This window comes from Henckelia pumila, chromosome 4, assembly GCF_033568475.1.
Source record: "Henckelia pumila isolate YLH828 chromosome 4, ASM3356847v2, whole genome shotgun sequence".
In the NCBI taxonomy this organism is placed as follows: domain Eukaryota; kingdom Viridiplantae; phylum Streptophyta; class Magnoliopsida; order Lamiales; family Gesneriaceae; genus Henckelia; species Henckelia pumila.
The window spans coordinates 154,436,163-154,456,686 of NC_133123.1; the positions used below are offsets into that span (position 1 = coordinate 154,436,163).

The window sequence follows — 20,524 nt, forward strand, 5'->3', positions numbered from 1 at the left end:
GTGAGCGGGAAAATATAAGTGATTAATCTTGATCAAATTTCATTTTAAAAATAGCATTCTAAAATGTATTTGAATATATTCATGTGTAAAATAACATTCTAAAATGTATTTGAGTATATTCAAATACACATGAAAGTGTCATTTCTAAAAAATAAATAAATCTGACCAAAATCATTTTGATAATTTTCCCGAATTGAGCACCAACTATTTGAATATCAATTTGATAATTACATATTATTTAAATTTCAAGTAATATATACAGCTCCATTAATGATTTGATTCAGTACTTTAATTTTCTTGATACCAATGTTAGAAATTATATACAAGAAATGTTATTTTGTACACATTACTGAATGATTAGAGATAATCGAACCAACTCCAAGTTTTATTCCAAGATTGCTGCTTTTAAGATGTTCCATTAAATTTTCAACCCAGAAATCTAAATCTAAATTACACAAGTGCACCACACTGTACATTTTTTCTACCCTAGCTCAGTGCCTCAGTCTACCATAATAGTGTATTGATATGTATTGTAAAAATATACAGCAGCTTCCTTCTTTAGCTAAAAAGATTTTAAAACTAAAAAGTACCTGCGAAAATGAAGCTCGAAATCACCAGGCACTCCAGCAGGGTGGCTGGACTTTCTCTGCTTGAAAAATGCTTGAAATATTTTCGAGTCACCTCAGTATTTTTGTTCTCACTTGGCAAGTATCCATACGAAGCTGGCAATTCTAGCAATTTTCTTTGATAGCGGATGCGTGTTCAGTGACCACACTTGCTGGTCTCATTCCATGCAAACAATGAAATACAGGTTGTCCTTCCAACTGTGGTGTTTCATTTTCCCAAATGGGATCTGAAATTGCATGAAACTTACTTGCAGCCCTCCAATCTTAGAGCATATATATCCAATGATCAATCAGTGAACGGCGCTCGTGCGTTTCTAGGTGTGAGATACTGATGATTCAAGTGCACCAAAATGGTTTCCAAGAAATTACCTCCACCTAGTAGCAATAGTCTGTTGTTTCTTCTTGCTTTTCTTCAGAAGGGTAGACATATAATCTATAGTCTCTTGAGATGATTGGCTCTCACCAGTAAACCATCTCAGAGCCTCACCAGCAGCATCTTGTTCCGCCTCTTTCTTGCTACCACAAGGCTGGCCAACAAAATCTAGTCCATTGAATACAACAGTGGATCTGAACCTGTTATTCTTCAGTTGCGTACTTTTATAGGTCGGTGGCTGATGTCCAGCCCGAACAAGCAATGTTTGGAGGTGAGATTTCGCATTATCACCACCACTTCCTAAATCTCGAGTTTCTTTTGATTTCTTTTTGGGCGATGCTGAAATCTGACGCCCAAACACAAATCTTCCTTCACACTTGTCCTGTGAGACCAATAATCCAACTGCTGATAGAAGGTCATTATAACTCTGTATGTCCAATTTTTTTTTTAAGAGCTGCATAAGCAGAAAGGGAAAAACAATTGGCACCCAAACAAAGAAAATTACGTTATCGCACATCAATCCACATCTTTAGCTCACAACATAAAATAAGCTAACCGATGGAAAGTGAATAGAGACAACAGAATTCGAAAATTTTGCTTCAACAGGAGAACTGAAATATTAACCTTTTTCTGAACAAATTCATTGAGCTCACTATTCAATCTCAGATATGTATCAGCCAACTCAGGCTTCATGAAAAACTCCAGATATCCATCCAGCATTTTCATATGGCCATCCTATCAGATAACGGGAAAAAGGAAAGATTTACTACAATGAGTGGCTTCAAAGGCAAAGACTTCTAGGAAACATAAAAATGCAAAACAAAAAAATGCAATTTCAGGGGACGAGGGAAGAATAAACTTACTAATTCCCCTCTGGAGATATTTCCTCCAAATAAGAGAACTGCCGAATCAGATACTCCGGTTGAATCACGAAGGAACACTGCATTAACTTTTACTTTTTCATTGAAAACAAGCCACGGGAATGGAATTTTGCTTTCCTGGGCATTCACAGAATTCTGACCAGAAAAGAGCGATGTTTTAATCCATGATGAACACAAAACATAATCAACAAAACCATATTTTCACCAAAGCATTTGAAAAGTAGCTCAAGTATCTCACCGAATGCAAAAGAACTGCACCATCCTCCATTGTTTTTAATAATATCGACTTCTCCTTGTTCTGTATAAACATATTTCGATAAGTTTCCAAAATATGGACAATGAAAAACCAGTCTAACGGTATCAAGGAATGTTATAATCCATCGTACTGAAACAATATGGATCAAAACAATTTCAACAGGAAAATTACTTCTTGTGCTTACATTAGGACCCTTGTTTCAGAAGAAATGATGTGTGGAAGAAAATCGTGCATCCATTCACCAAGTGGATACCAAATTTTAGGGGAAGAGAATTGAGGCCTGAACCTCAGTAACCAAAATAGAGAAATACAATATATAGCCAAGTAACTCACCACCACAAAGCTTACTGCAGGGAACAGGCCAGCACATATAACTGCACGGATGATATGTTCATCACCACTCAATGAGTTGCAACTCTCTTCACTTTCAATTAAACCGGTGTCTTTAAGAAGATAAAAAAACTGCTTCCTAAGAGAATCAATGGCTCTTAGAGTCTGTGCAGAAAGAAAATTTTTCCAACAGTACTCATATCCAGATCGCTCTTTTTCAGCATCTTTCCAACCGTCATAAGCCCTCACCAGACATAGATGGTCACTGTAGTCACGTGCAGAAAACTGCGCCTTTGCAGACTCAGCCAGCTGTGGTACAAGAAAATAAATCACTTAAGGAAATTTTTTTCAACCTTGGAGAAAATTCTCAAGTAATGGAAAGTGATCTTTGACGAGGAAGCATATAAGATAAGGGTGTAAAGGATGTCCACTAGAATAAAAGTTAAATACCAGATTGCCAGGAAACCAAGAAATATTCACATTGAATAAAAAAACATTATTTTAACATTCTATACCAGAATAATGAGGAGAAAACATCATGCAGCATGAACAGATAAGTTTGAACGCACAAGTGACAAGAGTGATGGAACAAATCAATTGGCAGACATCAATCTTTATTTTCAGTATTTACATGTGAAAAATATAAACAAACAATGAATCCACAGAAACAAGGATTCAGGATTGGCTAATATTAAGCAAAAACCAACGGAATCATAAAATACTTATGCTAATGTTGGATGTTCACAGTCAATTTCTTTCGGATGCTTGCAGATCAATGGACGATGACAAAATTATATACTGAAATTCTGAAAAAGTGTATATTCATATGAAAGGAAAACAATTCCCCACAGTGGAGTCCTTCAGACTACGAAGAGACCAGACACACTCCCACTAAAGAACCTAGCCCTCCATGAGAATAAGTAATAAGACTAATTCCCATTTATCTCCCATCATATTAAGTCCAAATGCCTAAGACTTAAAACAAGAGAGACTACAATGTAGATAGTAAAATCAACATTTATGGCACTCTACTGATTCATATATATAAGCCCTTCCAGTGTGGCAGTTAATATATTTACTACTAACCTAACACATATAAAGGCATTGATTCGGGAACAGATTAACATTCACTGACGAAAATAATTTAGTTTTAAATTAAATTAAACTTTAAAATATAATGTTTAGTAAGTTTCATTTAAAATATATAAGATAAATATTAACTAAAAATAACATTTTTAGATTTGAAACGATACATAGATATACATAATCATCTCAAATATTTTATTTCTTAGAATAAAACCAAACTTCTTTTATATTTAACTAATAAAATTTTATTTCAAATATAACTTTCTATTAAAATTTGTGTTATCTACAACAATTATATGTTAAATATGCAAAGGTGATCTTGAAGGAAAATTCTCTCTTTTAACCAAAAGGACCTTTTGACATAAAAATTTAGCAAATGGATGTTTTAGATAAAACTTTTCGTCAATGGTTTTTTTGGTTTTTTCCAAAATATCCTAGAAGTTAATTTTGGTATAAAGTTCAGTTCTTGTCCTTTGGTCCAATGATATTTGATTTTAATGTAGTAGGTAGGAGAAAGCCATTCACACCCCAATCATAAAAACCACTCAAGACAACAAATATCTCACTTACATCCTTCTTATCGAATGGCATCAAGAATGGATCTCTGACACTTAAGCCAGCAACAATTGTCATTATTGGATCTAAGCAATTGAAAATAGCACCATATATGAGCATTTTCCCAAGCTTTGGCTCAACTGGAAGCATGGACAGGTTCCGTCCTGGAAGTGAACAAATGTATCATTGTCAATTTATCACTTCAAACATTCTTTCAAAACTTTCAAATATTCAAGGAAAAAATATCAGAGTTTGATGGTTACCCAGCACTGTAAGGTTTTCATTTTCATCTAAAGCACCAATTATCTTTAAATACTGGATGGCGTTTTGGACCTGAGACCCAGAAAAGATAAGCCAATAAAGGAAGATCGAGCATAACTGAATGAAAAGGCCATGTATGATAGGGTGAGTCACATGTTATTTATGTGTTTCATTTAGCTTACAGACAAAGGTTCAGGTGGTTGCAGGGCTTTAGATAGGAAGTCTGAAATACTTCCAAGTTGCAGGCTCTTGATTTGCAAGCAGAGAGACTGTAAAGGAGTTCTCAGAAGTTCTGGCAGTTGATAATCCGCAAAGACATCGTACACACATCTAGGGTAAAGATGGAAACACTCGCCTGGTTGAACACGACCCGCTCTGCCTTTCCTCTGATTAAAAGTAAGATTAGTAACACTTTGCAAAGATGAATTATCCAATATTGTCTGATGAAGTTAAAATATTTATCACAATCTTACTTGGCGAGCAGAAGCCTTTGAGATCCATGAAGGAAGCAAACATGGAGTGTTATTTATTGCATCATATGATGTCTCTTTAGCTTTACCACAATCAACCACATAAACTACATCATTTATGGTGATACTTGTTTCTGCCATGTTTGTTGCAAGAACAATCTTCCGAACTCCATCCTCGGGTCTTTCAAAAATCAATTTCTGTTTTCCGATTGAAAAAAGGGAAAAATTTATCAAAGGATACAAAAAATTATTGATCGGGGGAAGAGGAGCTTCCTATCAGTGTGTTCTCAAAAGAAACAAGCAAGAAGATAGGCCTTTAGATCACACTCATCGTGTGGCAATTTACTATAACAATTATTTTTCCTGTTCCACACTGGATCCTAATAAACTTTGCATCAGTGAATCAATAGGTGCCTTGTATGAATGCACAATTTCCTTATTCAAAATGTCTTATATGCAACTTTTATGCAGTGGGGGAAACAAAACACTGCAAGGTGGTACCGATATTACATTATACTTTAAGAGTGAAATTACCTTTTCCTTAAATGGAATTCAAATATGAAATTATACTTTTATGTAACTTGGCAGATACTGTGCAATGAAAGCATGGCAATGCTGGAAGTGGCAATATACCAACATGCAAATGGGAAAGTAAAAAACGCCCATTTCACCTGCTCTGCACTGGCCATGGAACCATGGCATGCAAGCAATAGAACTCTACTTGGATCTCCAAAAAGTGGATGGGCTTGAAGCTGATTTTTCAAAGAATTTATGTCATCCCAACCAGTCATAAATACCAGCACAGCACCAGGTCTTTCGTTTCGACAAATATGACAAAGCACATGCTCAATGAGATTAAAGCCAACAGAATCTGGATTCCAGCAAGAGAGAGACTCCTGAATTCTATAATTATGCTCCTTATAATCAGCAGCAACAAGAGCTTCCTGAAATTTCAAGGATGAGGAAAATTAAATAATATAATTTTAACTACAAAACAAACAACCAAAAATTGATTGTACAAAACTTTTACCTCAACAGCTGAAGCTATCTGAGTTTTCCGCTTCCTAACAGCCTGCTTCTGCATTTTCCACATCTTTTCTTGACCATAATTATCAATTTGATTATATGGTGTCAACCTGTAGCCAGTCATTTCTAGAATATTTTCCAGGAAATGACTCCGAACAGGATACGTGAATCCCTGGTTATCAGGCCCAAGTTACAGTGAAAACAGAATGATCAATCGGATCGATCGTAAAAGAGGTAATAAATAAAGAAAGGCAGAAAATTACATGTGGGGTTAAAATCACAATGAGGAAGAGAACATAAGATCTACACAAAAAGGAGGAGGCCATTTTAAATCAAAGCATTTTCAAAATTTTATGGTCTCCCATTTAGGGGGCATTAAGACCATGCAGAGTATGACATCATGCAATAAAGTAAACAAGAGTTGTTCGAACCTACCGGAATGTGAATCATAGGAGCACCACCAAAAAAGGAAGAAAAAAGATCAGCATTCAGGGTTGCACTCATCAAAATCAGTCTCAGCTCAGGTCGACGAGGAAGAAGATCCTTCAGGACAATTAGAAGGAAGTCTGCAATGAAAGGCAGATGATACTAAAAGCAAGAATGCAGGAAACATATTTATTGAAATTAACAGTTACCAGGCAATGGCATACCTTCATTCATTCCGCGCTCATGAATCTCATCAACAATAACATGAGTTACACCTTTCAAATTTCGGTCAACCAATAATCTCCTTAAAAGGATTCCGGTAGTACAAAAAAGGAGACGAGTATCTCTACCCCTCATTCCCTCCAGCCGCACTTTGTAACCAACCTTCAAACAGTATAACCCAGAAAATAAGGTGTTTACTATATATCCAGTAGAGAACTTATCAAAAGAATAATGTTAAGCAGCAATAGGCAAAAGCCTTACAGATTCTCCTATCTTCTCACCACGTTCGGCTGCAACCCTTTCAGACACAGCAATAGCAGATATTCTTCTTGGTTGGGTGCAGATAATACTGCATGCAGCTCCCCGAGCAGCATCAATTTCTGACTCTAAGATGTATTGAGGGAGTTGTGTAGTTTTCCCGCAGCCAGTTTCACCAGAGACAACTACCACCTAACAAACATAATGTCAGTCAAGGTCATTTGTATGACACGGCCTGTAATTGGTGACTTAATACATAAAATTTTTCAAAATTGTCTATAGCTGATTAAATAATAAAATAAAAATATGGAAAACCTTATATCACACAAAACTAACTTTACAGAGAATCATCAGTTTCCAAACACATGGAAGTTACGGGCAGTAAATTAATAAATATAACCAGCACTTTCCCCCTAAAGAGTGGTCTCTCAACCATTGAGAACTTGAAATGACGTAGAAACCACTGAACATAGACGAATTGTGGAATACAGATGCTAGGGAAAAAAATCTTACCTATAAATATTAGATCACGAGTTTTTGCAACTTGTTAGTATTACGGTTAAATAGCATGACTCACATGCAACTTCCCTATGTAATTTGATCACAAAGTTCTGCACAAGCCTGATTTCAGAAACTTTTAACTAAAAGAACTGGTTCATCATCCAGCTCTGAAAGGGTCAGAAGCTTACCCAATCAGTGAAAAACATTGGTATAGGTTTGATACCAGGTACCAGTTTTAGTGATGCCGCCATGACCATCAAAACTATTACCCTTTCTCCTCACACGCAAGACATCACAGTAAAAAACACCAAGCAGTGCCTGCACAACCAACTTTCCCACCCCCTACGGGAAACGGTTACTGTCTATGGTATAAATCTTGTTGGAGTTGCTGGGGTAGAAAAGGATGTCTGAAATGAAATACCGTGGTCAACTATGATTTTTAAGGATGTATTTGGTGATTAAAAATCATTCGGTTTTTTTGGTAATTCGTATCCTCAGCTTACAAAATTCTGAAGAGTTGCTTTGGCGAAAATCCTAATGAACAATAATTTTGCATTTATGTAGTTCGTCACAGCCACTTAAATTTTTTTTAGTTGCCTTGCCAAAATACCTAGTTTCATTTAGCAGTCAATGTCTTAGGATCTTCTACAGCAAACACAGAAGAAAACAGGAAGAAGGAAAATTCATCCTAGAATTTATCAGACGATACCAAAACCGTTCAAATATCTTGAATAATGACCATCACGTCACTGAAATAATGTACGACCATAATATAAATAAAGATTATCCAAAACTCGGAGAACATTGTAATCCCTCTAATAAAACTCAAATGACAATCTGAAGTAAAATTTAAAAGAGTCGAAAATACAAAACATAAAAAAATTTCTGCGAGAATAATAATTTAAACAATACAATGAAACCTGATTCTGGGACACGACATTCAGTAACTTGTTTCGCTCTTTATACGATGGAAGGCTTCGTCTAAATTCTTGCATCTTCTGGCCTTCTGGAGACTCCTTTATAGCAGAAAATAATAATCATTAAAATAAAATAAAAAATCACATTTTTCAAATGTTTAGAAGTAATATACTTCGTTCAGCAATTCATCAATCATACATGCTTATATCCATCTTCCGAAAACCTCATCAGCCATACTTGATTACAAATATGTCTCCTAAGGCTGCGTTTACTTTAAATGATGGGATTGAGCAATGATAGATTAAAGCATGATTATTAAGATAATTTGATAGGATATAAAGTGGTTATGGATAAATAATAATATGTTTAGTTGGATGGATTAAAAAAATTTGACTCTCTCACCTTGTAAAGATTTATACTCCCATGAAAAATTTAGGACTAAAAATCATCTGTGAATCCTATGATTAACTGGCCGAAAGATTTATACTCATTTTCAATTTTTCAAGTAAACATAGGATTAGTCGGTATTAATTATGTAATCCTTCATTTATCAAGGCAAGTAAACGCAGCCTAATTATTTATCTATTTGGCTACTGGTGGAAAAAGGCATGATTGCATCATTTCAGGATAGTTTCAATCTCCAGCACAAGAAATTGAAGAGGATCGAGAACATATCAACTGTTTCTTTTTCAGCAGCAAATAAAAAATATTGGAACCCAAAGGAAATGAGAACCGTGATATAGAGCAGACTACAGGAAAATAAGTCACATCCAGATATCAAGAATGCAATCAATATCTACAAGTGAATTCACATGTAAAACTACAATGGCATTTAGAGGATAAGACGTCACAGTAAACGCAAAGATTAATCAGCACTACTAACAGTCATTTACATCTGTGAAACACTAACTTGCCAGTCTTTCTGTTTATCCTGCATTTGCAAGCTCCTTCGCCTGACAATAGTCTCAGCTATAACATTCTGGGTGGAGGACTCAGGCTCATATAGTCCATCAAGTGAAAGGTTGCGAGCTGCACTTGATGTCAAAAAGGTATCATGCTCCGTCGTAGCTTTTCTAGAAAGATGCGCTCTAAGATGAGACTCTACCCGTCTTTGCAAACCAATAGGTAGCATCACCTAGGGATATGTAGGAAATATCCAAATCAACAAGACGAAACTAATGCAGTAAAGATATCAAAAGTTGAGAAATTTTAAGCATTTGCCAAACACATTGTCATCATATCTAGAAATGTAAACTTGATGGATATTAAAACCACTTGGAGCAATCCATTTCTATTCGACAATCAACAGAATTAGAATAATACAACACACAAAAAGAGAGCTGATACAACTAAGATAATACCTCCCTCTGAGGTCGCTTCTCATCCAAATCTGATCTGTAGTTTGGCAATGGGAGTTTACTAAATACAACTACTTTTTCATACCGACCACTGCAAATGGAGATGACATAAACAACCGCAAAGGAATATAAAAGAATTAACGTAAGTTAGGCAAAACTTCATGTACGAATGTACCTGTGCAATCCCATTCTGGTTGCCAATGTCGAAAGCTGATCAAAATCTCGTCGGTCTTTTTTATCCCTGGACACAACTTCTTGCTCACCTTTGTTGCGCATAAGCATGGTTAACTTCCACCTCCACTCTTCAACGTTATCAGGAGTCGAATCACCCTGGCAGTATTAGATTAATAAAAGAAAATAGTCAAAAATGGGTGAAAACAAAAAACTAACAAACTGAGCCCACTAAAAAGAGGAATCCCTATTGCATGAATTCCAATTTGAACACAATGTATAATAAATTAACGTTCTGATTTCATGTCCAGTGCTCATGTTATCTCCAAAGCTAACACATGCTCAAACGAAAAAATGAGCACAGGAATCAAAATCATCTAGCTTTCTCAGTGAGGAATAAATTAAATATACAAAATCCCATAAAAAGCTACACAAGTCAAATTACCCAGCACCTGTTGCTTAGAAGACGAACTGAATTCACGGTCGGATTCCTCCTCGGACGGGTATTCATCGTAAGCAAACCTCCCGTATCCCAAACTCCGCTGATAAGTATACGGAAAAGAAAACGAAGAAGAAGGGAACGAAGTAGCAGCAGCAATAGAAGAAACATTTCTATGCCGCATCAATACAATTGAAACAGGAGAAAAAGCAGCAAAGGAGACGCCTTTTCGCGCAAGAAAACTGTATGACTGCAAATTGTAAAACCCGGGAACCAAAAGACGGCGGGAGTGTGTGCGAGTCGCCATAGACATGGCACTGAGCTTGAACTTCAAACTTTTCTGAATGAACATCGAAGGGACAGTCATGGTTGAGAACTCAACAGCTTACGGTAGCAAATCAACGAATAACATTGCATAATTAGGTATTGTAATTGCACTGAAATCAGAAATGTGGCTAGGGTTTATGGTTGACGTGGAGAAGACGAGCTGCCTTTCTTTCTTCTCACTCGTGATTCTCAACTTATATTCTGTGGTATTTATATTTCTGAATAATAAGTCGTAAGATTTGATTTTTTTTTATTACTTTTTCTTTTCTTTTCTTTTTATTTCAGAATTTTAAAACTCATTAAAATGAGAAGTCGAGATTTCATTTTAAATTTGGAATTATTATCAAATGAGAAATTAAATTGACACAGGCAAGATTTGATCTTTTTAATCGTTATATACTGTTTCTACCATTCTGAATATTAAATTTTCAAAAATTTTGAATTTTTATAATCGTCATATATTCAAAAAAATGAAATACAATTTAAAGAAGAGAAGATTATATATATGAATCAGTGTGTGTATATGTAATTGTATTAAAAATAATAATATTTTGATGATTTTTTTAGACGATGTTACCGAGTTATACCTGTAAAAAAATATCGACTTGACTCGACTCATATATACAATAAAAAATAATTTTATTGGCATAAAAAGTTATTTTTTTATGGGTCGAGTCAAATAAGATATTCGTCCCACAAATAGACTGTTGGGATCGGTTCAGAGGATAGAGGGGGGTGAATACACTCTGAAACTTATTTTCTTTCTTTTCAAAATGATCAAGTGAAGTTTAGTTCACTTAATCTGTTTTCTCAACTTCTAAAACGGTTTGAACAACTTAAATAGTGCGGAAATAGTTCAGAGGTTTTAGTGATGCAAAAGCAAGTTATAACACGATGTATGAGCAATATATAAGATAAATATGCAGTAAAGACTAAGGCACGATTTATGGAAGTTCGAAGGCTTAATCCTTCTACGTCTCCCCTTCTTCCACTTAGGAAGGAATTCACTAGAAGACTTTGGTTATTACAACGTCTTGCAATACACTCACTTCAGACTTAGGACTTATCCAATGCCTAATCCGAAACTCCTAGATTTACACAGATAAGATTCTCAGTTCTTATCAGATTGGTGGAAGCTTTCAGAGTAGCTTCAAGTCTCTTCAATAATGAATACAGTCCGGTTGAGCTTCTCAAACTGCAGAGCGGTCGAGAGGCTTGGAAACCCTAGGATGATCCTTGAAGATTAGATATGTAAACTGTAGGCGAGGGTTTATTTGAGCAGCAAGTGAATGATCTTGTAAGAGTGCTCAAGTATTGCTTCAGTATATCAGATGAGGACTTCTGATAGTATTCAAGTGATTGAGTTGATTGAGATTTTTCGTGTTGCTTGTCTGCTCCTTCTTGTCACTTCTTGAGCAATCTTCCCTTTATATAGGTCAATCATCAACGTCTTTATTTTGAACGTTCTGATGCTGCATTGAATGCACATTTAATGCTTCATAAATGCATTGATGATTCTGCATGAAGATCGTACACTTCTTTAAATGCAGACAACTTCCAGGGTCCAAAACTGGTATAAACGGTCGAATGCTTTATCTGTAGTCATTCTGCGTTTTTGCCATTTTAGTGCAACCTGTTGTCTCGATGCAAGAGTCAACAGATCTTCTGATACGCCGGTTCTTCTTTTGATAAAAGATCTTGCAATGAACGTCTTGTCACAAGTATTTGTCTTGAGATATCTTGATAAGCAGTTGGCATTCTACCGGTAGATAGATTTATCCTCTGCTGGTTTGAATAACCAGTCGATAGGCTTGTCACTGCAACCGGTCGAGAGACAAAGGCGGTTGACAAGCTTCCGGTAGATAACTTGAAGGATTTAGACGGTTGCGGTAGGAGTTGTAGTAGATTCCTGAAATACAAAAGATTGGCAGCACATTCCTATACAATGAGTTGTTGTTTGTTATCACCAAAATGTCGGATTCAACATAGACCCATGACATTGTCTCATTGGATTTTTGTGTAAAGATTTTGCAATGTATAAAATATGTTGTGATCAATGAATTATGAGGGTTATGAGATCTTGTGATAAAGTTTCATGAATCTATATAGTATATACGAATTGAGATATCCAAAGAAAAAAGTAATAATTTTGTCATGAAAAGTAATATTTTCTCTTGAGGTTCGGTTAGGATATTCATTAGACCAGTCGAATTCATCTATATTTAAAATAAAAAATAGTATTTTTGACATAAAAATATAATATTTTTTCTTGATAAAAGAACTTTCTCACAAAAAAATTGGATCACGAGAATGCTTTACAAGTGCTTTTGCATAGATTTTAATCCACGAGAAAATATTTTTTCTTATTAGAAACTCCATTATTGGATCGCATCGGCTTACCGCTTACCAGGTCCCTAGTAGGCAATAGCCCATATATGCCACGATAGATTGTTTATCAAAAAAGCTAAAACCATCACTTAAAGAGATTCAACTAAGGGCAATTTGCTCAAAAATCCCCAAATGCAAACATGTTTTGCTTTGGGGTCCCTAGTCATAAAATGTGGTACAAAACAATATAAGATGTGGTACAAAACCATACAAGATGTGGTACAACTTAACAAAAATTGTGGTACAAAAAACTGGCTAGGGAGTGCAGAGCAAAACATGTTTGTATTGGGGATTTTTGAGCAATTTGCACTTCAACTAATTAATACATGGGAAAAAAAGAAAAGAAAACCCAAATTGTAACTTGTAAGATCTTTGAATTGCAAGTGATGCTTCAAACTCTACTTCCAAATGCTTTGACATTTAGTCGATCTTGGCACGCGTAGAGTCCTAGTGAACCAGACACAAGCCAAGAAACTAGCCGTGCCGGCGAGCACAAATATCGCCAATGAACCAACAAGAGCATACCTGAAATAGACAACTGCGGGTACTGGTTCTGTGAACTTGAACCGTGTGTAGTAGTACGCAGCATAAAGGAAGAAGTAGAGTGCAGATGAACCCGAGGCGAAGAATGATCTCCACCACCACAATTTGTCTCCTCTGCAAATGTGGAAGTAGCAATGCAATATACTGCTTGAGCCGCAGGTGACGATAAAGAGGAGGAATGCCACTAAGAGGAATACTAAGTTGCAATAGAAGTTATGTAACCAGATTGATGTGATGACGAAGAATAGCTCCACGGATGCAACAAAGAATGGGATTGCGCCACCTATTAATATTGTTAAGATTGGGTTCACGAACCATGCTTGCTCGGGTATTTCCCTTGGAATTTCATTGATTTTTACTGGAACCTTGATGGCGGGTTTCTTGAACCCAACATAGCTACCTACAAGAACAAGTGGAACAGAGACACCGAGCCACTTGATGACTAATGCAAACATTGCCCCAAACGTTATGGCTCTGGATGATTCCTCTCCCCAACTTAGAGCAGTCAAGATGAAGAAAATGACAAACAATATTCCAGGGAACAAGAAAGATGTTTTGAGAATGATCCTTCTCCATTCCTTTGCATTCAACATTTTATGGAGACTAGCTGAGGTGTAGCCTCCAAACAGGCCCATGAATGCCCAGAGAGATAGCAAAATTGTCATCGTTTCCCCTCGGTTTGTAGGAGAAAGAAATTCAAGTGCAGCAAAGATCATCGTAAATAGAATCATCCCAAAAATCTAAACACCGGTGCCAGCATAAACACACAACAAATCTGAGTTTGTAGGAGGCCTTAAAATGTCCTCAAGAACTAATATCCATCCAATTTCTTCTTCTTTCTCTTCTTCTTCTTGTTCCTCCTCCTTCTCTTCTTCTTCTTCTTCTTCTTCTTCTTCTTCTTCTTCTTCCATTTGGTCGTCCTTGGAGATGTCACAAGGCGTAATAATAGCCGCCAGCATTAACAAGTGAAGAGTAACAACAATCATCGAAATCATGACTGATAAACAATGAATCATATCATCATCAAGCATATAAAGATAAGCATCTGCTCTAGAAGCCCATTTGATCCCACTCTCCTGAAACTCTACATCGTAGGTGAAAATAATTTCCTTGTCATCTTCAACTTGTAGTTGGGAATCATTGGCAGTACTTAGAGTGCAGTTTTTCATCCTCAATTTCTCATTCTTACACTCATATCCATGCTCTATACTGAATGGTTTGGCTTCAAATCCTACAATCCTAGTCACACCAGTTTCTTCATCCTTGTGATACTTGACAGTGAATGCCAAATGGTTGTTGATAAAATACTTTTGCTCCAGTTTTCCACCATACTGCACTTTCACTCCAACCGGAAAACCATGATGATAAGATGATCTGTTGTATGCAGGCACAAGTACTAGAGGGAGATTATCCAATACCATGTTCACCCGGTATTGGCGATCAATCCTCTTTTTCAACTCCTTCACATCTTTGGCATTAAGGATGGTGCGACAAACAACATGGCACATTTTTGGTTCTCCAATCTTGAACTCATAGGGAGAGATGGCAAGGCGAAGAAATTTCTTCAGGTCGTCCTCCCTGTCGTCTACAATTTTCTTTGGTATGCAATAAGGGAGAGAATAGTAGGAATATGAAAACCGAGTTTTCGCTGAGGTCAATATCTGCACTTCCACCGTCAGAGGATCACCGTTGGCGAAATCTTTGGCCAGGAAGATTTGAGATGTGAAAAGTAAGCATGATGCAGCCATATGCGAAGACATGGAAGTACATCCAAACCGCCCTGGGCATTTTCTCAATGAAATCCATTATCCATTCCATTAAAATGTCAAGAAGATGATCAAAGATTCAAGAAAGTCTCTGTGTGTGTATACTATAGGGCTCCGCTTGGATGAAAGTATTTCAAATCAATGGATTTCAAATGCATTTTTGTTGTTTAGAGAAGTAGCATCACAAACATCAAATCCACTTCTTTTATGTTTATATGGTAATTCATGGTAGTTAGGATGGATTTTAAGTTCATCCAATAAAATGGTGATTTAGAATCTTTTTTAATCCATCTAAGTAATTTGTAAATAATTAAGCTATGAATTTGAGATTTCTCTATGTTTCATGGTTAACACTAAAATTATAATCGAAATCCATGGATTTGAAATACTTCAATCCAAACGCAACCTAGAAGGATTGTGGAATAGGAGAGAAGAGGAAACTGAAAGATCAGCAAGAATCCTCAGAAAAACTGGGAGATGCATATCTTTTTTTGATTGATACACTTTCCTAGAGTTATTTGCGGCTTCTTTTTTTATTTTTTTATTTTTATGCAAAACGTGTATTAAAAACGCACAAATTCAATCTATTTTTCCAAAAAAAAAATTCAATATATATATATATATATATATATATATATATAAGTAATTGTGATCATATCAATTTATTTGATCTTATCTCTAGTTTCTTGTACCTATAAATAGGTCACTCATGTAACACATTCAATATATTGAATTTACTTGTTTTCTTTGCATATTCTTTGGTTAGTTTCTCCTTTATTTGATAACACGTTATCAGCACGATTTGCTATCACTTTTAACAAAAATCACCGTGAAAAGTAGACGCATCTCATCGTTCACTTCGTGAATTTTTAATGCTTGCTTTTCTCATTCGCGACACGTGACTAGTTCATCATCTTCTTTTTATTTGTTAAATTGCATATGTTAACTTACGTGGATGTCTTCCATTAATTCATGTTTTCTTTGTTTTGTTAAATTCATTGAATTAAAAGCATGGCTACTTGATTATACATCATTATCAGATTTTAGCATTTTGATTGGTGATTTGATTTATTAAATCTACGCATACGCATGAGCATAACATATATATGAATACAACTCATATTATTTTGTTTGTTTTATTAAATTATGTCTATTTCATGAATTATCATCTTAAATATATGTTCGAATTTATTTTATCATTTATTGATGAATATTATATGATTCTTAATTTTTTTTTTTAGATTTCATCATGTCTAATATCTCAAAGCTTGAATTTGCCGCTCTTGATATCTCCGGCAAGAATTATCTCTCTTGAATACTAGATGCTGAAATACATCTAGATGCTATGGGTATTGGAAATACAATCAAAGATGAAAATAATGAATCACCGAAAAATCGCGCAAAGGCTATGATATTCCTTCGTCACCATCTTCATGATGGTTTGAAAATTGAGTATTTGACGATAAAAGATCCGCTTGATCTATGAAATAATTTGAAAGAGAGATATAGCCATCAAAAGACCGTGATTCTCTCAAAAGCACGCTATGACTGGATGCATTTGCGCTTACAAGATTTTAAGTCTGTAAGTGAATATAATTCTGCATTATTTCGCATCAGTTCACAATTGAAATTGTGTGGAGAGAAAATAACTGATGATGATTTGTTGGAAAAAACGTATTCCACGTTTCATGCCTCTAATGTAATCCCGCAACAGCAGTATAGAGAGAAAGGCTTCAAAAAGTATTCTGAATTGATTTCATGTTTGCTTGTGGCTGAGCAAAATAATGAATTATTGATGAAAAATCATGAAATCCATCCCACTGGAGCCAACCCATTCCCTGAAGTGAATGCGGCAATGCATGATGAAAAGAGGAAACAAAATAAGACCGAATTTGGTCGTGGTCGTGGTCATGGTCATGGTTATGGACGTGGTCGTGGCCATGAGGGCCGTCGAGGACACTTTCATCCGTATAGTCGTGGGCATGAAGAGCCACGTGACTATAGTCATAGCAATCAAAAGAATACAAATTACCAAAAATGGGGTAATGACCAAGGAAAGAAAGTTGAAAGTGATCAAAATAATAAGCCAAAGAAATCAGAAAATGAGTGCTATAGATGTGGAATAAAAGGGCATTGGTATCAAAATTGTCGTACGCCCAAACACCTTGTTGATCTCTATCAAGCATCAAAAGAGAAGGCAAAGGATACAGAGACCAATTTTATTTATCGAGGTGAAGATTTAAGCCAAGTTCCATCTTTCTCGGCACCTTTCGATGTCTCCGATTTCTTTGAAGACCCGGATGAGAGAATTGATCATTTGATTGGAGATGGCAGCGTGCAGAATTATTAAATATTTTATCTATCGTTTAGTTATATGTTTTGATTTATTTAAGTGTAATATTTTTGAGTTATTTTTATTTGAAACAATATTAAGTTGGTTTAATTGTTTTTATTATGAATAAAAGTTATTTATTTCATATTGTCTTTATTATGAATATTTTCTTATTCTTATTAATTTTATTATTTTGAATAGAATATGGACTTTGGACATGAAGTCAATGATGGAGATTTATGTCTTGTTGATAGTGCGACAACGCATTCTATATTTAAGAAAGATAAATATTTCTCATATTTGCAAATGAAAAAAAGTAATGTCAACACAATTTGTGGTAGTAAAAACATTATTGAAGGCTCCGGAAGAGCAAATATTATATTACATGAAGGGACAAATTTTATTATCAATAATGCATTATTCTCTCCTAAGTCTCAAAGAAATTTATTGAGCTTTCAAGATATCCGACGGAATGGATATCATATTGAGACTGTAAGCCAAGAAGGAAAAGAATATCTTTTTATTACGAAAAAAATGTCGGAAAATAAATACATTGTTGAAAAATTACCGACATTTACTTCTGGCTTATACTACACAAAAATAAATGTAGTAGAGATCAATGCCACAGTTGACCAAAAAGTCATTGATATGAATACGTTTATGACTTGGCATAACCGTTTGGGACATCCTGGTTCTACAATGATGCGAAAAATTATAGAGAATTCACATGGGCATCAATTAAAGAACAAGAAGGTTCTAAATTTTAAAGAATTCTCATGTGATGCATGTTCTCAAGGCAAATTAATTATTAGGCCTTCACCGACTAAAGTTGGTATTGAATCACCTACATTTTTGGAAAGAATACAAGGTGATATTTGTGGACCAATTCACCCATCATGTGGACCATTTAGATATTTTATGGTTTTGATTGATGCATCAACAAGATGGTCACATGTATGTTTACTATCATCTCGCAACTTAGCGTTTGCTAGATTATTGGCTCAAATAATTTGATTAAGAGCACAATTCCCAGAATATCCTATTAAGAGGATTCGTCTTGATAATGCCGGTGAATTCACATCCCAAACTTTTAATGACTATTGCATATCAATTGGGATAATTGTTGAACATTCTGTTGCTCATGTTCATACACAAAATGGTCTCGCTGAGTCATTGATTAAACGTCTCAAATTAATAGCTAGATCATTAATGATGAGAACGAAACTCCCCACGTTAGTTTGGGGACATGTTATTTTGCATGCAGCAACACTTATACGTATCAGACCTACTAGTTATCATGAATTCTCCCCTTTACAATTAGTTTTTGGCCAAGAGCCTAATATTTCCCATATAAGAATTTTTGGGTATGCGGTGTATGTTCCAATTAGTCCACCACAACGCACTAAAATGGGTCCTCAAAGGAGATTGGGAATATATGTTGGATATGATTCTCCATCGATTATCAAATATTTAGAGCCCACGACGGGAGATATTTTCACGACACGATTTGCCGATTGTCATTTTGATGAAACAAAATTTTCAACATTAGGGGGAGAAAATATGAGATCACCAAGTGAATTAACTTGAAATGCATCACTACATCAATTTGATCATCGGACAAGTGAATGTGAACTTGAAGTTCAAAGAATAGTCCACTTGCAAAATATTGCAAATAAATTACCTGATGCATTTAGTGATGTGAAAAGGGTGACTAAGTCATACTTATCGGCTGCTAATGCTCAAGCACATATTGATGTTCCCAAAGAAACATCAAATGATGAGTCAATTGCTCGACTCAAGTATGGTAGACCAATTGGGTCCAAAGACAAAAATCCACGAAAAAGAAAAGGAGCAAATAATATGAATCAACATATTGAGATATCTGATTCATTGATTGATAACTCTGAAAAAGTTGATCATCAAATCCCCAATGAAGTTCAAGTACTTGACAATGAAGAGATCTCGATAAATTATGTCAAAACGGGGAAACGATTAAATCGAGCAAAAATTATTGTCGACAATAAGTTTGCATATGCCATGGCATTTGATGTTGTTAATGAAGATGATGATCTAGATCCTAAATCTGTTACTGAATGTCGTAATAGACATGATTGGCCAAATTGGAAAAAGGCAATACAAGAAGAGTTAAACTCACTAGCAAAACGTGAGGTTTTGGGACCTGTTGTCCAAACACCAAAAGGGGTAATTCCCGTGGGTTGTAAATGGGTTTTTGTACGAAAACGAAATGAGAAAAACGAAGTGACTAGATATAAATCTCGATTAGTAGCACAAGGTTTTTCTCAAAGACCCGGCATTGATTATGAAGAGATGTACTCTCCTGTGATGGATGCAATTACATTCCGATATCTTCTTGGCATGGCCGCACAAGAAAGACTTGAAATGCGTCTTATGGATGTTGTTACTGCATACTTATACGGAAAACTTGATAATGATATTTACATGAAAATCCCTGAAGGATTTAAGATATCAGAAGCATTTGCTTCAAATTTTGCAAATGTTTGCTCCATTAAACTACAAAGATCCTTGTATGGACTAAAACAATCTGGGCGCATGTGGTACAAGAGACTTAGCGACTATTTGTTGAAAGAAGGCTACAAAAATGATCCAATTTGCCCATGTGTTTTTATTCAAAAGAATGGATCAAATTTTGTCATTATTGTTGTATATGTCGATGATTTAAATATCATTGGAAGTCCCGAAGAACTTGAAAAGACAGTTGATGTCTTGAAAAGGGAATTTGAGATGAAAGATTTAGGCAAAACAAAATTTTGTCTTGGTTTACAAATTGAACATCTGACGGATTGAATTTTAGTCCATCAATCCACATATACAGAAAAAGTGTTGAAGCGATTTTATATGGATAAAGCCCATTCATTGAGTTCACCCATGGTTGTTCGATCCCTTGATGTGGAAAAGGATATTTTTCGACCTCGTGATGAGCAAGAAGAACTACTTGGTCCAGAAGTACCATATCTTAGTACAATTGGTGC

The 20,524-nt window shown here is 35.5% G+C and overlaps 1 protein-coding gene and 1 pseudogene across 1 annotated transcript; both read right to left on the bottom strand.

The window, feature by feature from the left end:
- Positions 1–438: 438 nt before the first annotated feature.
- LOC140894709 (DExH-box ATP-dependent RNA helicase DExH3) lies at positions 439–10,651 on the bottom strand. Its single transcript, XM_073303290.1, has 19 exons — positions 10,171–10,651; positions 9,723–9,877; positions 9,551–9,638; positions 9,100–9,324; positions 8,192–8,287; positions 6,774–6,962; positions 6,515–6,674; positions 6,300–6,430; positions 5,869–6,036; positions 5,510–5,782; positions 4,842–5,036; positions 4,551–4,754; positions 4,371–4,440; positions 4,123–4,271; positions 2,470–2,775; positions 2,119–2,178; positions 1,863–2,015; positions 1,624–1,734; positions 439–1,453 (listed from the first exon to the last, which is right to left on the bottom strand). Exons 1-19 carry the CDS (start codon positions 10,522–10,524, stop codon positions 992–994), a joined length of 3,549 nt encoding a protein of 1,182 aa, XP_073159391.1. The 5' UTR covers positions 10,525–10,651; the 3' UTR covers positions 439–991.
- Positions 10,652–13,270: 2,619 nt separating this feature from the next.
- Positions 13,271–19,891, bottom strand: LOC140862132 (transmembrane 9 superfamily member 9-like; annotated as a pseudogene).
- Between the last annotated feature and the right edge of the window lie 633 nt (positions 19,892–20,524).

Coding starts and splice junctions, on each gene's coding strand:
- LOC140894709 (XM_073303290.1), bottom strand. CDS start 10,524: ATGACTGTCCCTTCGATGTTCATTCAGAAAAGTTTGAAGTTCAAGCTC. Junction 5,037..5,509: donor CCATGGCCAGTGCAGAGCAG/GTGAAATGGGCG, acceptor ATCGGAAAACAG/AAATTGATTTTTGAAAGACC. Junction 1,735..1,862: donor ATATCTCCAGAGGGGAATTA/GTAAGTTTATTC, acceptor GTTATCTGATAG/GATGGCCATATGAAAATGCT.